This window comes from Melopsittacus undulatus, chromosome 6 (assembly GCF_012275295.1).
Source record: "Melopsittacus undulatus isolate bMelUnd1 chromosome 6, bMelUnd1.mat.Z, whole genome shotgun sequence".
Lineage (NCBI taxonomy): Eukaryota > Metazoa > Chordata > Aves > Psittaciformes > Psittaculidae > Melopsittacus > Melopsittacus undulatus.
The window spans coordinates 73,579,406-73,600,413 of record NC_047532.1 but is presented as its reverse complement, the minus strand read 5'-3'; the positions used below and the strand labels follow the sequence as shown (position 1 = coordinate 73,600,413).

The 21,008-nt window shown below is 52.6% G+C and overlaps 1 protein-coding gene across 1 annotated transcript; it reads right to left on the bottom strand.

Moving 5' to 3' along the window:
• Positions 1 to 7,395: 7,395 nt before the first annotated feature.
• LOC101869142 (brain-specific homeobox/POU domain protein 3) lies at positions 7,396 to 8,966 on the bottom strand. Its single transcript, XM_005143564.2, has 2 exons — positions 8,847 to 8,966; positions 7,396 to 8,326 (listed from the first exon to the last, which is right to left on the bottom strand). Exons 1-2 carry the CDS (start codon positions 8,964 to 8,966, stop codon positions 7,427 to 7,429), a joined length of 1,020 nt encoding a protein of 339 aa, XP_005143621.1. The 3' UTR covers positions 7,396 to 7,426.
• Positions 8,967 to 21,008: the final 12,042 nt, after the last annotated feature.

Below are 21,008 nucleotides of genomic sequence, written 5' to 3'. Positions count from 1 at the left end.
GTCATCCCTTGCCTCACAACAGAGACAGGCTCCTCCGCAAGCCATAGGGAATACGACTCAGCCTCTCCATCAGCATGCCCACCACCACCCCCCACCCCGGTGGTTCTCATCCCTCAGGGACATGTCCCTGTCAGTCCACCTGCCTTTATACCAGAGGAGACAGCAGCACAAAGGTAACAGGCAGAGGGGCTGCACTTGGTGATGAATTAGTCATGGCCAGAGGACTGACCCTGTGTCCTGCTGCTCCGCTGCCTGCACTGCGCAGCTGTTGGGGACTGCGAACAGTTGTAGAGCAGAAGATTCCCGTGGTTTTGGCTACAGAGTGCATCCAGAGCTGCTCCAACACACCCACTCCCACCCCCCTCCTTAAGCTATGTCTTTTAATAAAGACATAGAGGCAGCATGCTGGAAAACCTCTCTTAGATCTGAACTAAACAGCACAGCGAGGGTCGGAAAAATCCATGCGAGAGCCCAGAGGTAGTGAGCACTCCCTCACACTGGCTGCAGGACACAGGCACGGTGCTGCAGCAAAGAGCAGCCTTCGAGGGAGAAACCCAGCCAATGGCAACTGCAGCACCTCTGGGAAGAGCCATCAAAAGTCATCAGCCCCATGTTTGGGGGCTGTGCTGCTTTCCATGGGGAGGTTTGGGTCTGCAGTGGCTGGAGCCTGGGAGACTCTGGGAGCCTCCTCACTGTCGGTTTGGTACAGGTTTGTCTGCCTGAGCAGATCAGGTCAGCTTCTTCAGCAGGATGTGGGAGAGCAGCACTGAAGATGCTCACATCCAGCATCCACTCCCTCTGTGCAGATGTGAGCGGGTCAGTGCTGAAGTGTCCTTATGACAAAGCAAATGGCCTCCCAGGAGGAGAAGGGAAAACCTCAGGAGTGAGTGTCCCCCACATCAGGGACTCTGGGTGGGTTTGGGAGGGAAATCCTGGGATGCTCAGCCAGCACACACAATGGCATGAGCGGAGCGGTGCTCAGCCTGGGACATGCTGCCCCCATTTCCCATGGGATGGGCTGGTCAAGAGTCCTGGTGTTTGAGCAGAAGGTATGGACCACGTGAGAGGACAGGCTGTGAGGATGAAGAGGAGGGAAGAGAGGAGAGAAGAGCAGCAAGATGATGGACAGGGTGGAGGGAGAAGATGAAGGTGGGAGGAAAAAAGTCAGAAGTCAGGGAACAGATTCACTCATGGTGTGACTCAGGTTGGGGAAAGGGGCCTCCAGAATTGCATCAACTGATTCTGGTGACTGCATTAAAGCAGCACTCCCATGCTGAACTTCCCGTACCACCAGTGGGACCTTGCACCAGCTCTGTGTCCATGTTTTAGTGTCAGCAGCATGTGGCTGAAAACAGGACAATGAAGTTGTCATTCCTAATCTGAAGATCCTGATCTGTGTGCAGAACTCACTTGGGACCCCAGTGTACATTGTGCAAATACTGGTAAGCAATAGGAAAAACTTCCCTGAGTGTTAACTGTGGTGTTACGAACCAGTTCAAAGTCTGGATAGATCACAAGATACAGGGTGGATAAACATGTGTGGTGGCTATCCCCTCATTGTACTGCAAGACAGGATGAAGTGAGGGTTTGACCTCTGCTCTGTCTCCATGGTCCCAAAGTTTTTGAGATCACCTGTGAGCTTCCCTACCCTCTGATTCACCCAATGATCCAAAGCAGGATCCCACCATGCTTCCTTCCAGCTTCCAGCTGAAAATGAGGGATTGTTCCTGCTTCAGTAGGACTGCTGGCAAGTCTTGGAGGTGAGGGTGGTGAGAGCCATGCCTTGGTCTTTGCATGGGAAAAGCACAGGATTCAATTGCTGGAAGTGTTTCTTTAACACAGATTAAAACAAATAAAGAAATATTCAGGTTTAGTAGGATCTCTTCTTGTCACTCGAATGAGTATGTGGAGCCCAGAGCTCTGATTTGGCACACTAGAGCCATGTACTAAAGGCATTCATACTGCAGGCACGTTGAGCAGCCCAGCTCCTGCTGTTGGGAGCAAGAGGAGGAAACTCAGGATTTGGTTCTTGGAAATGCAGACAGGAATCTATGTCCAGGCTGAACATCAACCAGCTTCTCCTGCTGCTTTCTGGAGCTCCCACCCTCTGCTCACCAGACCTGGTGGGAAGTGCCTGGATTTCTGCAATGCAGCTTCTCTGGGCACCCTGTGCCAGCGCCTCAGCACCCTCACAGGGAAGAGCTTCTGCCTAAGAGCTCATCTCAGTCTCCTCTGGCAGGTTAAAGCCATTCCCCTTGTCCCGTCCCTACAAGCCCTTGTCCAAAGCCTCTCTCCAGGTTTCCTGTAGTCCCTTTAGGCACTGGAGCTGCTCTAAGGTCTTCCCTTAAGAAGCCTTCTCTTCTACAGGCTGAACATGTGGACCAACTTGCAGCAAAAAGCACTTCTCCCACCCAGCCATGCTTGTTGTGTGTGTGTCTGTCTCTGGCTCCATGGCTTTGTTTCTTGCAGCCCCTTTAGGTATTGCAGGACTATTATAAAGTCTCTGAAAAGCCTTAAATAAATAAATTTTTTTTCCTATTTAATATCAAAATAGATCAAAATATATAATTGTGAATAATAAGATTAAGGTGTCATTCTTTATATTGTTATTAGCTTATTTCCCAAACTCTTTCCAAAACCAGCTGATTGCTGGCATCTTCCTACCCTGCCTCAAGCTCTCCTCCTCCCTGAAGCCTCTAATTACTGCTTTGCTCCTTTTTCCCTTGTAGTGGAACAGAACCTACTCCAGTCTTCGGCCTCTTTAAAAATACATCTGCTCTGCACCAAAACACATGGAATAATAGAAGAGCGGCCGTCAGCAGAGGCACCCTTTACCTGGATGCCTTTCAAAGGCAGGAATCTTGGAAAGAACATGGAACATTTTCTCTCCCCTAGACTCAAAGCTGGGCACAAAGCTGTGACATGTTGGTAACAGCTGAATGAGAGGGTTCACATGTCCCTCCTCTGGGGCAAGGCTGGTTGCAGCAATGCACAGGTTAGTCTGGAATTATCACTCTGGGCTCAGGCAATGCCTGTTGCTCTTACTCAGGATGGGGGGTGGTGGTGGCCACCTTGCTGATTCCCCACAGCCTTTAAAGCCCTGGATGAGGACTAGAGCTACAGAATCCATGGATGGAGACATGGGACCTGCTGGTCATCCCCAGGGAATCCAGCTATCAACAATCTTCCCTGCCTTGTTTCCCTTCCCAGTGGGGAAATCATCCCCTTGGCTGTGTGCTGACACAAGAGCTGTGCTGGCAGCATTTGCTGCCATCCCGCAGCTCACAAACCATGGTCAGTCTTTCTCCCTGTGGAACAAAGTGGGGTAAAAGGGATCTGGTGCAGCATTACAGCCATGCCCCATCCCAAATTATTCTAAAACATAAAGGAGGGATTTTTTCACGCAGGTCTGCACTTGCCTGTACTTACCAGGCTCAAGTTCAGCAGAGGGTCTTGGCTTTTATAACAGGATAAAAAAGAGCATGACATGGAGCTAATCAACTTGGAAGGGAGCACTGTATGGCAAGAGATCCTTGCTGCGGGGTCACACACCAGCTCCAAGGGCAGAGCTCCAGTAATTGATGTCTGAGAGCTTCAGCAGTGCAGAACTGGTGGGCAGCTTTCCTCAGGAAGCCTTTGCAGCACCAGGGTATGACCCATCTCTGCTAAGCTGTCACAATCCCATTTATAGATGTCTTCATCTGAGCTGGTCATTCAGCACCTTTACAGGCTTTGAGGTGAGTAAGATGCCTCTACAGCACCATTCACCCTCCCCACTTCAGAAGTCAATGTTAGAAACAGATAGACTGTGCTGTCGATTCCCAGATTCTTCTCCGTTGTCCATAACTGGAGCCTAGAGGTCTATGCTCACCCATGCACCCATGCTTTGAAGACACCAAATCCCTCTCTGTCAGATCCCTGGTGATGTGCTCTATGTGATGCTTTTCAGTCCTCAGGAAGCACCAACTCCTGACTGGAGGGTTGGGGAAGGGAGAAGGCCCTTAGGTGTCTGGCTGGGCCCAAACCCTCAAGGGGAGACCCACAGGAGGGGGCAGCTGGAAGGCTGCAGCCACCCTCACCTTGCCACCAGCCTGCCCTGTCAGAGACACCCTGGGGAGGAGCAGCAGAAACTGACACAGAAACAGAGCTACAGGACAAAAGCAGGGACCTATGCCTGGCCCATCCTGGCTCCTGAACCTTGAGCCAGGAAGAGCCAGCAGCTTTTCGCCAAGCTGTGCCCAGGAGGTGGCTATGGAGGAGCAGGGGGTGGAATGCCAAAGGAGCTCTTCTGTGATTCTCGTCTTCCTCTTTCTTGGACCACCACCTTTCCTTCCCATGCAACCTGGAGCCTTGCACACAACCTGAGCACAGTGGGTGCTGCTCGAGCAGGAGCAGGACTAGGAGCAGGAGGAAGAAGAGCAGCAGGAGCAGGACTAGGAGCAGGAAGAAGAGGAGCAGTAGGACCAGTAGCAGGACCAGGACCCGGAGGAGGAGCAGGAGGACCAGGAGCAGGAGCAGAAAGAGGAAGATCAACCCCTGAGCTGCCTCCTACCTATTCTCCTGGGTGTGATGAGCTCTCCAGGCCTCAGCCCCGCTCTGCACCCGCTGCCCGCCCTTCCCAATCACCAGATCCTGCTTCTTGTCCCCATCGTGTGCTCCTGTCCCGGCCGGTCCCCCCAGTCCCTTACCTGGTGGTCCCGGGAGCCTCGGGCAATCCCGGCCCCGCTCCAGCTCCGCGCATTCGCTTGAGCGCTTTGCATTTGTGCTTGGGAAATACAGACTCGCCTTTTTATGGTGGCGGGTGATAAATATTGCATCGCTCTCCGTTGCAAACTTTAAGGAGTGGGGGCAGAGTGGCCCCTGCGAGCGGCTGGACAGGTCCCCCCGGGCGGGGATGAGAGGTCCCGATTTGGGGGTGAACGGGAGGGTTCCGGTTTGAGGGGTCTCTGCGATGCGGGATCGTGTTTTGCCTGCGAGGGAGAGCTGGAGGTGGGGGGAACGGGGCCCCGGTAATGCTGGAGCCGATCCTCCCGGGCCCCCCCGGGCAGCACTCAGCATCCACCGTCATTAAAATTTCATCGGCAGCACTTGGCCAAGGTCTATTTATGAAAATGCGCTTTTCACTCCATGGAAAAAAAACAACCCAGGAAAGGAAAGAACAAAGGCGGGGATGGGGGTGGAGAAGCGCCCCGGAATAACGCGGAGGGGGCCGGTCGGGATGAGGGGTCCACCTGCTGAGTCCCTCCGAGCCGGTCGCGCACCCCGGAGGGAACTGGGGTGCTGAGCGGGTTTCGCTCTGTTCGCTTGGGTTGTTCTTGATTTGCGTTTCGTGGGTTTTCCTTGGGCTTGATTTTGTTTGTTTGTTTTTGGTGTGTTTTTATGTTGTTTTGTATTTGTTTAGGGGTTTTTATTGTTTTTTGTTGGTTTGGGAGTTGTTTTATTTTGGTTTTATTTTGGGGGTTTGTGAGTTGTGGTTTTTTTTGTTTTCCTTCTTTTCTGTTTTCGGGTTATTTTTGTTTTCTTTTATTTGTTTTGGGGTTTTTCGTTTGTTTCGGGTTTTGTTTGTTTGTTTGTTTGCTTGATTGTTTGGTTTGGTCTTTTTTTTTTTGTGGGTCTGAGGGTTTTTTTGTGTCTGCGGTTTTCGTTTCGGTTTGTTTTTTCCCCTTGTAAAAGCAGCTCTGTTCGGCCGCAGGGTCCTCCCGAACCTGAACCTTGAACCTCGAATTGGTTCAGACCCAACCCGAGCCCTCATGGGAGCCCCGCTCCGCCGAGCCCCCGTTTCGGTGTTTGTTTTTTTTCCCGCGAATAAGTTATTATAAAATTAAAAAACAGGAAAAAAACCCGAAACAAACAAACCCAAAAATACAAACCCAAACCAAACCCAAACTCACACTCATAAACCCCACAAACCAGATCCCGCTCTTTTCCCTCCCCAGGACGGGAACACCCCTATCATTGGTCCAGGCTCATTTCAGGGTCCCGGACCCGTCTTGGGGAGCGGGCGTCCTGCCCGGCAGGAATGCCGGGACTGTGTCGGGGCAGCAATGAGGGGCAGAGTCCCGTCCCCGCGGGGCTTGCGGGCGAGTGGAGCAGCGGGAGCGTCCTCCGGACTCCGAGGCAGAGCTAACGCCGGGATCGCTTCGGGAACCCCCAGCTCCGCGGAGTCCCTTCCCAGCGGCGGCTCCTCCAGCCCGTCCCCACCTAGGGTCCGCTAGCGGGGAGACCCGCTCCTGCCCGGCTCCACCGCTGCCTTCCCTATGGAGGAGAACAGCCCGAGCTGCGTCGCGACGGCGGCCGAAGGCGGCGGGGTTGGGCTGGAGAAGCCTCAGTGGGGCCAAGCCGGCGGCTGCAGGAACTCCAGGAGGCAGGAGAGTGAGGTAAAACGTGCATGGTTTATTTGAAATGCTGCAGCATACATAGACACCGAACTCCATTCAGCACACACGCGGAGCAACGAAATCTCGTTTACTTTTAAGTTTAAAAATAAAGCAAAACAAAAAGGAAACGGAGGCAAAAATGTCTCCATTAAATACGCAAAGAAAAGAAAACCCAAACGGAGTGCTCTTGCCTTAGAAAGTGCAGCGCTGACGCTTTGCAGAGCAGCCGCCCGCGGCGGTCTGGGCTGCGGGACCCCCCAGGGCCGCTCTTGGGCCCCCGATGACTTGATTGTCGAAGCAGAGGATTGAACACAGGGAGATCAGAGGGACCTCGGACGGTTCGCGTGAAACCAAAGCAAAAACAAAGCTCCATTCCCAACGCAAGGGCTCCAGGGACGTGCCAATTTATCTTTTTTTCATTGTTTTTAATTATTTTCTCTTTTTTTTAATATATTTTTCTTCTTTTTTTTTCGTTTTAATTCAGCCGATGAGGTAGAAACAGAAATGTTACTGCAAAAACGCGATGGGTTTGGAACAGAACCATGCAAGTGCGTGTGTGTGGAGGCCCCGGCAGCGGGGAAGCGCGGCGGGCACCCCTATTTACAGCCAGCCGGTGCGCTTCCAGCTCGTTTCCTTTCTCAGGTATCTCAGGTATTTAGGCTGTTTGAAAGGAAAGGAGCGGGCACGAGGCGAAGGGCTGCGACAGAGCCCGCGGCGCTGTGGGTGCTGCTGCCCCAAACCCCGCTTGAGCCCTTCGGTTTCTCTTTTCCTTTTCCTCCACCTTTTGTCCAGTTTTATCTACAAAAGCAGTCTGTACCAGTCCCAGCAGCGGGGCCGCTTCGCCCGGGGGGGAGGAGCAGGCACCAAACTCTTCGCTCGGGGGGGGGGTTTTTTAGGTTTATTTTTCCTTTTAGTTTTTTTTTTTCTCCCCCCAGTTTTCTTTTTCAAACAACAACAACAGCCCCCAGCCCGGCCCGTTCTGAAGGGGCCGGGGGGGAGTGGGGCAGGCCCTCCGCACCACCACCACCACCACCCTCCCAGCCCCTTCTTCAGTAGGTAGCAGAAAATTTCATCCTTTTCTGCTTCTGTCTCTGATTGCAAAACCAGACCCGCACCACGTTCTTCTTCAAGTCTAACTTCTCGGCGATGGCAGCTATTTTCTCCGAGGAGGGCCGCGGCTGCACGGCAAAATAAGCTTCCAGTGAGCGCTTCTCGGGGGCAGCAATGGACGTGCGCTTGCGCTTCTTGTCCCCCGCCGTGTAGATCTCAGGTTTGGTCATTTTCTCCCTCTGCGCCCTCTCAGCCTCCTCCAGCCACGCTTCCAGGATGGGCTTGAGGGCCACCATGTTGTTGTGGGACAAGGTGAGAGATTCGAACCTGCAGATTGTGCTTTGGCTAAGGCAGCCCACCCCCGGGATCTTCAGGTTGGCCAGTGCGGAGCCCACATCTGCCTGGGTCACCCCCAGCTTGATCCTCCGTTGCTTGAACCGCTCAGCAAAGGACTCCAGCTCCCGGGGGTCCGTCTCCGTCTCGGGGCTGGAGATGACAGTGTGGGAAGCAAGGCCATGGGGATGGGACACGTTCATGGGCTGGGAGTGATGGGCCATGTGGTTGATGGCCGACATGTGGGAATGTGGGTGCGAAGGAGTGGAGCCCACATCCAGGCCCGGCACCCCTCCAAGTGGGAGGGCAGTGTTGAGGTGGTCCAAGAGCTCTCCATCCAGGCCCTGGGAGGGCTGGTGGTGGTGGGGATGGTGGGTGGTCAGCACAGATGGGTGGTGCAGGTGAACGGAGGAAGAGGTAGGAGTGCAGGACACGCTGCTCATGGTGTGGTAAGTGGCATCTGGCTTGAAGGGGTGGGTTTTCTGCGACACGATATCCACGGCGGCCAGAGCCTCTGCGCCCCGCAGCAAGGTCTCGTCAAAGCCCGCAAAAATGTTACCCTGGATCTGCGGAGGGGGGATAAAAGTGGGAGCAAAAGCAAACTGAAAGAGCGGGAGAGGGTTAAAAGGAAGTTGCGGTGATCCAGCTCTGCCTCTCCAGCAGTGCCTGGGACACGGTCGATGAACCAAGTTCAACCCTTTCCCCCCACCAAATTAAAGTGTCGGGAGCAGGTGTCGGACTCTGGACACCCCTGTACTCTCCGGGGTCCTCCCCAAAACCAAAGAGCGGCCTCAGAGAGACCCAGAGCCACTGGACATCCCTCAGAGCCGCCGCTGCACCGACGGGGCGGACGGGGGAGAACGGCCGCCTTCCCCCCGCCGGGGCGGACCCACCGGTGCTTCCCCACTTTTAGGCCTCTCTCCCGACTCCGGGAGAGCTCGGAGAGACAAACCTCCCACCCCTCCCAAACACCACATTGCACCCAAAACCAGAAAAAGACCGTTTGGAAGTTGGGGAGCGCGTAGCGCGGACCCCCCGATCCCTCCCGTGGGGTGTTGTGGGGAGCCCCACCGAGGGGCAGCTTACCTGTGGGGCGGGCAGACAGGCCCTGCGGATGGCTTCGGAGCTGGTGTGCAGGTGGGGGAACTTGGGCTCGTGCAGGATCGGGTGCATACTGAACGCCTGCTTGCTGTTCATGGACATCATGGTCGGAGCGGGGCAGAGGCGCTCCGGACTGCCCGGCTCGGGGGCGCGGTATTGTCTGACTCCACAGCCCGGCATCAACGGCATTATAGCCCGGCCCCCCCGCCCCCCCGCCCGCTCATTGGACGGTCCCCGGGAGGTCCCTCCCACCGCCCGCCCCCGGCACCCAGCTCATCCCCCCCACCTCCCGTTGTACTCCCCAAACTGGGGCTCCCCCACCCCCGCCCCGACTCTACGCATCCCCGAGCGGGGGGCTGTGCACTGTTATCCCGATCCGTCCGGTCGCAGCGATGAGGATGAGGATGGGGAAGGAATGCTCCGGGCTCCCTCCTGCCCTCACCGACGGAACTGGGTGGGGGCGAGAGGCGCCGGGTCCCGCTTCTGCCGAAGGACGCGCCGTCGAGAAGCCCTTCAGCTCGGTACGGAACGGACCGGTACGGTACCGAGCTGCATCCTCCTGCTGCGTCCTCCTGTCCGGTCTCTGACCAGTCCCTGCCAGCGGCTTCGGGCTGCGTTTCCCTCGCGGGGACTTGGGGAGCAGAACAAACCCGAGCCTGAGAGTGAGCAGGAGCCGCCAGATCCCCTCCACTCCCTGCGAAGGGAAGAATTCCCTGGGGTTAAAACCAAGAACAACGAAATAAGGAAAAGTTTCCCCAAGTTTTTCTTGGTTTGCCCTGTTTCAATGCAATTACCTGGCCTTGTTATCACACCCCTCCTGCCAGTGCAGGGTCCCGCCGGCTCCACGGCTATGTGTCTGTCTGTCTGACCCTCTCCGTCCTCCTCTCTCCAGCTCACCACTGACTGTTTATGCCTGACAGTCCTGCCTCATTCATCCACACGGGTTTCCTCACAGCCGCTGCCCATGCTGTTTCCCTGCTCTTCTCCTTGCTGCCACTGAGCCCAGATCCCATAGCTGCAGAAACCTGGTGGCTGCCTGTTGGAGTGGGGGCTGTGCGGCCCCCTGACTGCCCCCAGCCCTGCCAAAAGGTAGGTGAGAAGTGTGATGGGCAGCAGCTCTGCCAGCCCAGGCAAGGGGACCAATGGAGGGGACTCCCATCCACACCTGCTGCAGAAGGGGAGGGTCACCACGGGGCTGATGGAGGACAGAAGGGTGTTTGGTTGTGCCCAGGGCAAAGGTCTTCCCATGGGAACAGAGTGTGTTAATCCAGCCCCCAAAATCCAGCCCTAGAAATGTGTGTAAGGGTGATCATACACAGGGCAGGTGGTTTAAGAGTCAGGGTTAGTATCAGTTTTCCTGGCCTTTTTCCCCACTCGCCCTCTTCCGCACAGAGCCTGCACCCAGCATCCTCTGAGATGCTGCTTCTCGTGGGGATACTGCAGTACTCTGAGTCAGGCAGGGACACAAAGGAATGGACGTCCTTATCTAACCACAGCTCCTACCTGAGAGGATAAAGTGTCCCCAGAAAGATGGTTCTTTGGCTCTGGACATGCATGGGGAAAGGTCAGATCCAGTCACAGGAGACAAAGCAGCCACCACCACGGGTGTTGCTGCCTAGATTCAGGCATAGCCACCAAACAGTAATGCTTCTGCAGCAAGAAGGTCCCTCAGTGAGACCCGTGCAGGCATCAGTTGTGCAGGGGGATGGAGGCAAACCCTGGCTCTGGAAGAGTCTGCTCTGGGGTGAACTGTGTCAGCACTATGGAGCTGCCAGGAAAGCCCTGTCCCTTGGGGCCTGAGGTGGGAGAGGTCAGTGGGCATGGTCCAGGCAGACCTTTGGGCTCATTAAAGCATCCCACACATGTCAGAAGCCCCCAGACCTGTCAACACGCTGGTGCTCTGACTGCAGGCAGGAGCAGACAGGAGCTCTGAAGCCTCTTCCCCCTCTGCTCTCCATCACACAGCTCTCCGAGTCATGTCTCCTCTCTGCTGCTTGCAGAGAGATTGCAGCATCAGGTGATGGGCAGAGGAGAGCAGCTGCCAGAAAGGTTCTCTGGAAGCTCTGTATGGAGGAGACTCACACAGAATCATCGCAGAAGGGAATTGTCCCTCCTGGGTGCTCTGCAGTGGGTGCAGGCACCTTCTTCCCTTCAGCTGACAGCCCCTGGCTGTGTTAACTCTGACAGCCAGAAGCCTTTGTCAGGGCATTTCGCAAATCCTTTTGCTGGGCTCTCCTCAGTGACCCCTCATTTCAGCAGCTCAGAAAAGGGAAGCTGGAGAGAGCAGTTCAGTTCCCAGCCCTGGATTCACCTCTGCCCAAGGAAGCAAACCTTGCACCAAGCTGCATTTTTGCTGCAAGGAATCAACTCCAGACTCTGCCCTGAGATGTGCCCAGGAGGTTCAGGACTCCAGGACCAGATGTGGCCACGTTCCTTTTCTGTACATCAATCAGACTTGGCTGGAGCAGGGGGATATCAGCTGAGAGTCTGTGAACAGCACAAGGCTTTGTTTTCCACACTTGCAACAGCTGTGGGAGCAGGAGAAAAACTGTCCCAGGCCAGCCCAAAGATTCCTCTGGCCTTGTGTTTTGGGTGTTCATTTAGGACAATCAGACAAGCAGCAAATTAAGTAAATGGCTTTCCCTCTCTTTCACTGCCCGGTGCATTAGAGGTTAGCAGACCTCCCAACAGCCAAGCGTCCACCCTTTGAGTCTCTTCATCACACCCCTGAGCACCCTGCTCTGCATTGGCTTTATCTTGGCCATGAACCGTTTGAGCAAGAGATACTCGGGATAGAATCCCCCACTTCACATGCTGGCACTGACACTGAAGCACACCGACAGTGTGTACAACCAGCAGGGACACTGAGACACCACAGTGACAGCAGAACCACCTCCCAGCTCTATCCCATGGATGAACCTGTCCTCCTACAGCTCCTGCATGGATTTGTGGCTGATTCCAGCAGGGAAGAGAGCAGTTCTCCTCTGTCTCAGAGCTCCTAAAGCCTCTGGATTGATTCAGGAGTTACAAGATTCCTCCTGGGCAGGGAAAACCAGGCATCTTACAACCAGGATGGACAAAGATGTGCAAAGCCCCAAACAAGGAAGTGTCTACAGCAGTAATACTTAAAGTCAAAGCTACTTTCCCAGCTGGCTGTTCCTTCAGCCCTTCACATCTAGAAATGTTACTAGTGCCCTTTGCAAGGAATGAGCTGGACTTTCAGAGATTGCCAATGCTCAGCTGTGGATTTCTTAAGTAACATGAGGCAATTCTGCAACACTTGCTGTAGTATATACAGTATATACTGGAGTTAGTATATACTTCATGTATATACTGGCTTTCCTCCCTAACTGCTCCGTAAGTCCCGACCACCCCACCCCCACCCCCCCCAATCCATCCCTATCAGTAACTCCTGTGCAATAATTTCACTAGAATCAGGACAAAAAAGGAGACTCAGGTTCTCCCCTATTCTGACCAAATAAAAATGTAGAATAAAGAGCCTCATGACCTGAACCTTTTGAAAAGGAGCAGGCACCCCCACCTGCTTGGTGCTGAGATACATTCCTATGCAGAAGGAAAGAGCCAGAAAGCTCTTCGAGTCATTGTTGCTCCTTGTGATGGTCATGTCATGGATATCTGCCATGGCAGGAAAAGTTAGCAAGAGGACAGCGATCCTGTGGATATTTTGTCACATGAAGCAAGCAAAAGATGCTCTCATTTGTCATTGCCACTGGAAAAAAAATCTTGGAGATTCTCTCTAAGGTCTGTGTTCAAGAAACTCCATCTCTCTGTTGCTTTCTGAAGATGACCCATAATTTCTTGGTCTGGCTTCCTGCCTTTATCCAATAAAATCTTTCATCACTCCACCTAATTCTCATGTTTTCAATCAAAGGATAACTCAGAGCTGAGTTTTCATAGGGCTGTCCTGCCTGCCATGTGGTTTGGTGCCTCAGGCTGTTGCCTCCAGGCTCCAGCTGTTTTTATTACCTATGTGGGTCTGATTGCTCCTTCATTTGTGCCTGAATGAGAGCCCTTGGCACCTTTATGGGCTTTAACGGGGTCTGTGTGTTCTAGCTACCAATTAAACACACTGGCAGCAATTAACAGCTTCCAGCCTAACCTTAACACAGAGCAGAGGGGACATATGGCTTTCCAGGTCTTTGGGAGAAGATCTGGTGGAAAAGGGACATGACTTGCTGCAGAAGGATGAAGCACACTGGCTGGGAATGGCTCTGTCCCCAGGTCACTGCTGCCACTTTCTTCTTTATCAGTCCCAGGCTCTCAGGCACATTTTCCAGCAGTGGGCTGGTGAAAGTGACAGTGCTTGTGGGTGTCACCACAGAGTGTGGGTACACACAGGAGGGGGCAGGTACCCACCCGTATGCACTGGCTGTCAGGACTGCTCCTGGAAAAGGTTGGTGGAGTGGTGTAGAGATCAGGAAGTTCTCCCTGGAACATGGAAGGTCTCCCCCAACCCAGGCAGTGGGACAAGAAAGGAGGCCAACTTACAGTGCTGAAACACTCGCACAGGGTGCCCAGAGAAGCTGTGGCTGCCCCATCCCTGGCAGTGTTCAAGGCCAGGCTGGACATAGGGGCTTGGAACAACCTTCTCTAGTGGAAGGTGTCCCTGACATGGCAGAGGTTGGAACTGGATGAGCTTTAAGGTCCATTCCAATCCCAGACCATTCTATGATTCTGTGATTCTATGACCCTTTTGCTCCCCTCCTCTCCTTATGGTCCTTTCCAGCACCTGATCAAGTAGAAGAAAACAAAAATGGTGAATTTGCACTGGATATTTTAGGTTTATACATCGTTCATCTCCAGTCATCATCATCATCATTCATCAATAGCCAATGGTTCTCTCTACCAGCAGCCATTAGTGGCTCTGCCTGGCCTCTGGCACATCCTCACTGTTGCAGGGCTATGGTTCCTGCAAGCACATCGTTCAGCCCTACTCAGCAGACCTGACACCACCTCCACCATCTGTGGAAACCCTCGGGAGGATCCATCCATCAAAATTAAGATGTTGGGGGATTAAATGCTTCAATCTCACTGGAATTGACATTTTCTGAGGAAAATCGGTTTTGTCAGAAGATGTGTGAGTGGCTCTACCTGCCAGAGGTCTGCACCATCAGGGTGATGGTTTAAGCTGCCTGCTCGAGTGCAGGAACAGAAAATCAAGCCCCAGAGCGCTTTCAAACTATACTCTAAAAGCTGTCTCACATCTGAGAGAGGGCCATGGCATTGAGGAGAGCATTCCTCCTGCGCATGGTACTTGTGCTGATTTAAACTCAGTGTGAGACCAAAACCACCACTGCACTACCTCACACGACCGTGCAAACAGCAGCATTGCAGAATGCTCAATTTGCAAATTCCAGTGCAAATTCTGTGCTGGAAATAGAAAAAGACATCAAGTCATGGTTCCAAGTATCATGCTTGCAAAAGGCCTGTTTTTCTGGAGGCTGGGAGCAGAATACAGAAATAGCTCCTGATGGCAACAAGAGGTCTTCCTTGATAGCAGAGCATATTTTAATGCACGGGTCTAGCACTTCAGTGCTAGAGAAAGTGCAAGAGAAAGACTATCCATGCAGGTCAGTGCTGCAAGCCAGCTTGTAAAAATCCTTATTAAAACCCCTCTGAGCATAATTGGGAGAGATAGCTTTTAATTAAAAAGTGCAACCATACAGCCAACTTTCATAGAAGATTGCTACAACCCCAGGAGATGCCAACCAGCAATAGACCCAATTCCTTTCGGAGGGAGGGATTTTTCCCATCCCTTGTTAGTTGGCAGGGAACATCTCTGACTGTTTTAAATAAGCAACTTCACAGGTTTCCTGAGTGTGGTTTCTTCCATTAGGAAATGGGAATCATTTAACAGCTCACCCAGGCAGCAGAATTCCTCCACTCCATCTATTGCATTAGGAACCCAGAGTCCACGTGGCTTGAGAAGGAGGAGCAGGAGAGAGAGCAAGAGAACAGAAAATCCAGATGGGGCAAAGTGTAGCTCGACTTTTTAATACTAAATTATTTACAGTAAGTAAAATCGTGTGTGTCAATTGTGAAAAGAGTCCAATTTGTTTGATTTACATTGCAGGGGGGTGCCCTAGGGTAGGGGGTGTTTAACTATCTCCTCTAATGTAATTGCCTATGGCAGCCCGTTAAATATTTGATAGGCTGCCTGAGCAAAGTAAGGAACTTGGTCTGATAAGCTCCCACAGCCCTTTCAGTGTATCAAATGTATTTGCAGCCAGGAGTACCTGAGCCCTTTCTATTGTGTAACTGGTGCTAAGTACCCCCATTTTAAGCCCACTGAAAAGGACATGTTGTAATCCACTCTTAAGGTGATCTTGGGTTCTGTGGGAACGTGTGCTTTCCACTGGAAAGTCATAAATCACTGAATGGTTTGGGCTGGAAGGGACCTTAAAGAAAATCTAGTTCCAGCCACCCTGGAAAAAAACCTCAAAAAACCTTACCTTCACAAACTATCGGGGGATTAGGAGATGGAAAACTGCTGGGAATTCACTGTGAGCATAGACAAAGGCAAGAAAGAGCAGCAAAGACCCACAATAACTGACCAGATCCAGAGACAAACAAAGAATACAGTCAGTAGCTTTGCCTCCCTTCAAACCCGAACATGGCAGTAGCACTTTACTTGCACGCACACCAAAGGTGACTCACACCCTACGTGCCTGAGCAGCTGCAGTTCTAACACCAGCTATACCCAAGTACAGGAACAAAAGGCAGATATTGGTACAGAGAGTTTGGTGGCCAGTGGAGGATGCTGATCCAGAAGAGGAAGGAGATGTTTGATCTCCTTCTTCAGCCAAATAAGAGCTCCCAGAAGACAGTCCACAGCAGTTGCCGGAGCTATTGGGTTGCAAAAGGAGGAGGGAAAGGTGAATTCATAAACTCTATCCTGTTAGTCTTCCTTCCAGAAGGAATAAAGCCCATCACCACTTTGCCTCCCAGATGGGAGGAAATCCCAGGTCCCTGCTTTGGCCAGCTCTGCTACAGCTTGTCCAAGCCCACCCCAGCACCACCAGCTGTCTTGACAAGCACAAGATTATCTGCCTTCATGCCCCACCTGAAAGCTCAGACCTCTCTCCAAGACCTCAAACACCTCCAGCACAGGGACAAGGCTTTGCTGCTCAGGTAAGGGTGGGAGAGAGTCCCCATTCCTCTCTGTTCGACCTTGCCAGCCCCTAGGAATTCCTAGAGGGTAGGAAATATCACATCACCCACACAGGGTGATAAATATTTAACAAAGGGGACACCCCTTTCCTTTCTCCCTCCCCTCTTCATACATATTCACGCCTTGCATCTCTCTCAGCTGGCAGCACTCTGCCCCTCTCCCTGTCCTGTTCTCCTCCAGCACAGTGCCAGGGCAGCACAGCAAAGCCCTGAGGAGACTAGGCTGCTTCAAGCCCCATCCAACCTGGCCTTGAACACTGCCAGGGATGGGGCAGCCACAGCTTCTCTGGCCACCCTGTGCCAGCGCCTCAGCACCCTCACAGGGAAGAGTTTCTGCCTAAGAGCTCATCTCAGTCTCCCCTGTTCTGGCAAGTTAAAGCCATTCCCTTTGTCCTGTCCCTACAGGCTCTTGTCCCAAGCCCCTCTCCAGCTTTCCTGCAGCCTGTTTAGGCACTGGAGCTGCTCTAAGGTCTCCCCTTCAGGAGCCTTCTCTTCTCCAGGCTGCCCCAGCCCAGCTCTCTCAGCCTGGCTCCAGGGCAGAGCTGTTCCAGACCTCGCAGCATCTCCATGGCCTCCTCTGAACCCTAAGGCCTTTCTCTCTCCCCCTGCGTAGATGGGACAAAGTGGAGCTGTGTTGCCCTCTGGAAAAGTATGTCCAAGCCATGGCCCAGGAGGGGAGGTTTTGAAGGGCTATGGTGTCCCAGATTTGGAAGAGATACATGGAGGTCTCTAGTCCAACACACTGTCTGAATCAGGTAAAGCATGTTGCTCATGGATTTATATAAAGAGCTTTGAACATCTCCGAGGATGGAGATACCATAGCCTCTCTGGGCCCTTGCTGAGTGAGCAGGGAGAGGTTGTCAAGGTTCTTAATCTGAAAAAGCAACCAAAACTTTCCTGGGGGACTTGCCTCTGCCTGGTTCACATGCAAACACTGAGGGGCTGCAGATGAAGGGAACTGGGCTCAGGTGGCACCAGCAATCGGCCAAGAGGAGCAAGCAGGGTTCTACCCAAACTCCACGCTGGTCCTCACCAACCCACTGGGGCATCTCAGAAGGTTTCTTGGGGTGTTGATTGAGTTTAGGTGCCAGGAGGCAGGGGAAGGGGCCAGGATGGGCTGGAGTAGGGATGGAGTAGGAGAGACTTGCTGGGCTCCCGGGATGCAAAGGGAGGTTTTGCACCATGTGGACACACAGGAATCTGGGAGGACACTCCTGAGCCCCTGAGGGCTCACAGTCTGCTCCAGCACACACACACCTGCCAACACAGAAGCTCTCTGTGGTTCTCCATCCCTTGCTGCTCACTCCATCTCTTACAGAAACTAGCTCTATTAATATCCCCATATCTTCCTCTCGGGTTATTATTCTCCTGATGGCCCAAATTTCCAGTTAGCTCCTCTCCAAATTTAAATGACTGCTTACCCCTCTGCTCCCAACCCTCTCCCCCCCCCCCCATTCCAAGAGATGATGTCACTGGTGACCTATATTCTTCTTCTTACATGGCTGGCGCCGGGGCTATTAGATCTCTGCTGCTGGGCTGTGACTGGCTGACAGCCAGTCCCAACCTCACAAGTAACCACGGCCATTCACCAGGAGCAGGGAAGCTCCAGCATTGCCAGCAGCATTGAAGGGAGAAGAAGAAAGGATGGAGCTGGTTGGAGCCCACTCACACCCAAGGGGGACGTTACCAGGGAAGGGAGGAAGGGGAGCCATGAAACAGTTGACAGCTTTGACATGAAGAAAGTGGCCATGGAAATCATCTTCACTCTCCTACCTGCTGTCAAGGTCTGCCAGGACCTGGTGGCTGAGACTCTATGAGCTGCTGGTGGGATTGCTTTTTCTCTGATCCATCCTGTGGCCCTGTGGCTCCTGAAGCACTGCAGATACTGGTGGGAACAGCATTACTACGTGTGTTTGCAACACCTCAAAGCATGCAGTAGCCCAGAAGCACTCTTTGAACAGTCCCTCACATGCGTGTTGTGTTTCTTTGTAAGCTAAAGCACCAGATCAAAAGCCAGCTTGTTTCTGAGGAGAGACAAAGTCTTTGAGTTCTTTCATGTGCCATGGTTCAATGGAGAGGATCAGCTGATATCGGAGTAGGCAGTGCTCCCCATCACCAAGTCAAGAGAAGAGATTCAGAGCAGCCCTGCAGAGAAGGACTTGGGGCTGTTGGTTGATGAGAAAATGAACATGAGTCGGCAGCGTGTGCTCGCAGCCCAGAAAGCCAACCATATTCTGGGCTGCATCAAAAGGAGCGTGACCAGCAGATTAAAGGAGGTGATCCTGCTCCTCTGCTCTGCTCTTGTGAGACCTCACTTGGAATAGTGTGTGCAGTTCTGGTGTCCTCAACATAAAAAGGACATGGAACTGTTGGAACAAGTCCAGAGGAGGCCACGAGGATGATCAGGGGACTGGAGCACCTCCTGTATGAAGACAGGCTGAGAAAGTTGGGGCTGTTCAGCCTGGAGAAGAGAAGGCTGCATGGAAACCTCATAGCAGCCTTCCAGTATCTGAAGGGGACCTACAGGGATGCTGGGGGTGGACTGTTCATTAGGGACTGTAGTGATAGGACAAGGGGTAACAAGTTCAGACTTAAACAGTGGAAGTTTAGATTGGATATAAGGAAGAAATTCTTTACTGTTAGGGTGGTGAGGCACTGGAATGGGTTGCCCAGGGAGGTTGTGAATGCTCCATCCCTGGCAGTGTTCAAGGCCAGGTTGGACAGAGCCTTGGGTGGCATGGTTTAGTGTGAGGTGTCCCTGCCCATGGCAGGGGGGTTGGAACTAGATGACCTTAAGGTCATTTCCAACCCTAACTACTCTATGATTCTATGATTCTATTCTATTAGTTAGCAGAGAGGCCAAAGCCAAATCAGTCTATGGAAGAGGAGCCCATGAACAACTGGAAAGGTGCCTTCCAGGTGGCGGGAGGAAACAGAACAATGTTGCCTGCAACTCTTGTCAAGGCATTCCACTTCTAAAGCCTGCTTAAGAGCCACCTCTGCTCTTCTCAGTAAGAGAAGAAATGAGAGGAGAGGAAGATGAAGGGAGCTAATGAGTAGGGGCAGGAATGGAGGTCCCTTCCTTTCCTCTAGCCTTGGGCATCACTACTATTTCTACTTTGTGGTCCCATTCTTCTACACACTTTCAGCTCCTCAGGCTACTGCTGATCCCTGGTCTCATGAGTGCAACCCAGGTCCTTCTAGAGCAGGGATCTCCAGAAAGCTCTGTCCATGGAACCGCAGCATCCCCAAGAGCCCACCCCATCCTGACCAGTTCCCACAACTGGCAAGAGACTTACTTGAGCTGAGAAAAGGCCCAGTTGTGCAGGGAAGGCATCCCAAAGGCCAGCTTTGACATCCTGCCCTCCCAAACTATTTGCTTTTGACTAAGAGGTGGTTCTGGGTCTGGATGATTCAACATCCAGCTGCAATGATGCATCTGTGGCACCTACCAACAAGCCCTAGCCGAAGGGATTTCAGAGCCACAGGGGACAAACATGAAGATTATCTCCTCATCCAAAGGAGATTCCTTCTAGTCCTCACCTTGGTTTATTCAGCAAAGGGAGTCCCCTAGAACCTCATGCAGGTTAGATTTCCAGCCAGAGAGAGGGAAAGGGAAAGAACAAGAAAGAAATGATAAGAAAACAGAAAGAACAGGAAGAAAATGAGGAGAGAAAGAGAGGAAAAATAAGGCAGGAAAGAGAGAGTCTTGGTTTTCTGAGTTAGAAGCAAAATTATCTTGATTTCCATTTGAATAATTCATGTTTGCCATGGGCCATGTATTCCTGAGCTTGGGTGTCAAGTGTTTATTGAATATATCTCTTGACAGGGCACTTGTGTGATATTCAGCCATCGCCAGAGTGTTTAAAAAACACACACAACAAATGGAAAAGGAGGCAGAAAAAAAAAAAAGGAAGCATGGAGATGACGGCTTCCTCCAGCTCAGTTTGAGAATAATTGGTCTAAATGATGTCCCTTTACTTTCAATAGAGTCACCCCTGCCCCCTCCTCTACGTGGGACCATCTGGGAGCATAGCATGGGTGGCTGGGACATTGTCCCTACACCCAGAGGGAGAAGCTCTACTAACATCCTAGAAGCTGAGCCTAGCAGGTGCTGGAGGAACCAAAGCATTTTTCACCTCATCAGGACATGGAAATGTGATCCTGAAGACCAGAGATGCCTCGTCCCAAATGGTTCCACCTTGGAGAGAAGCCCAGTGGTGAGTCCCTCCATCAGGGTTAGTGTTGGTGATGTACTTGGTGTAGGACAGTGGAAGGCTTCGGAACCAAATCTGGTTTCAGGGCAATGAGTAGGGAAAGATTTGGTCCCTGTCCTGGATGATACAAGTTTGCTGGAGGATTCAGGGAAAGCTCATACCTTCCCCCCCAGCACTCACACAGACGTTACTCTTCATGCAGCTCTCAAAGGTGGTGATGGAAAGGGACCTAGGACAGTGACATCCACCCCAAGCAGCTCCTCAAACCTCCCAGGGATGGCTCATAAGCACCTGGTGGTGGCAGACTTGGGTCTGGAGGTGTTTGGCTTCACCCATTTCCCATCTTCCCCATGATTTTTTAAGCCATCTCATATGTTGGTGATCAGATGTCAGCCACTGGTACCCCCTGTCCCCGTTTGATCACTACTGCAGATATGGAGCACTGCTGTCCTTCCAGTCTCCATAGGCACAGAGCCCTCAGTGCCCCCCTTCCAGGCATGGAGGACCACTGTCCCCCTTGTCCTGAGGACTTGCTCTCAGCAGCTTCACTTCCACAGGTCCTTACCTAAGGCAAGGATGAAAACCTGAAGGCAAAAGGCTATCTGTGTCTGAGGTAGCCCCATGGAGATGTCTCTGAATAATGCTCCTCACTGTGTCCTGCAGAGATTGTAATATTTACGTGTCCCTTGTATCCAGGTATCCCCCTCCCTGTGAGCCCACATCACAGGAGGTGGCTTCA

What these genes read in the sequence shown, in the direction of transcription:
- LOC101869142 (XM_005143564.2), bottom strand. Translation starts at nt 8,966, where the DNA reads ATGATGTCCATGAACAGCAAGCAGGCGTTCAGTATGCACCCGATCCTG. An exon ending in CCTGTCTGCCCGCCCCACAG is followed by an intron (nt 8,327 to 8,846) that starts GTAAGCTGCCCC and finishes CCCCCTCCGCAG; the next exon opens with ATCCAGGGTAACATTTTTGC.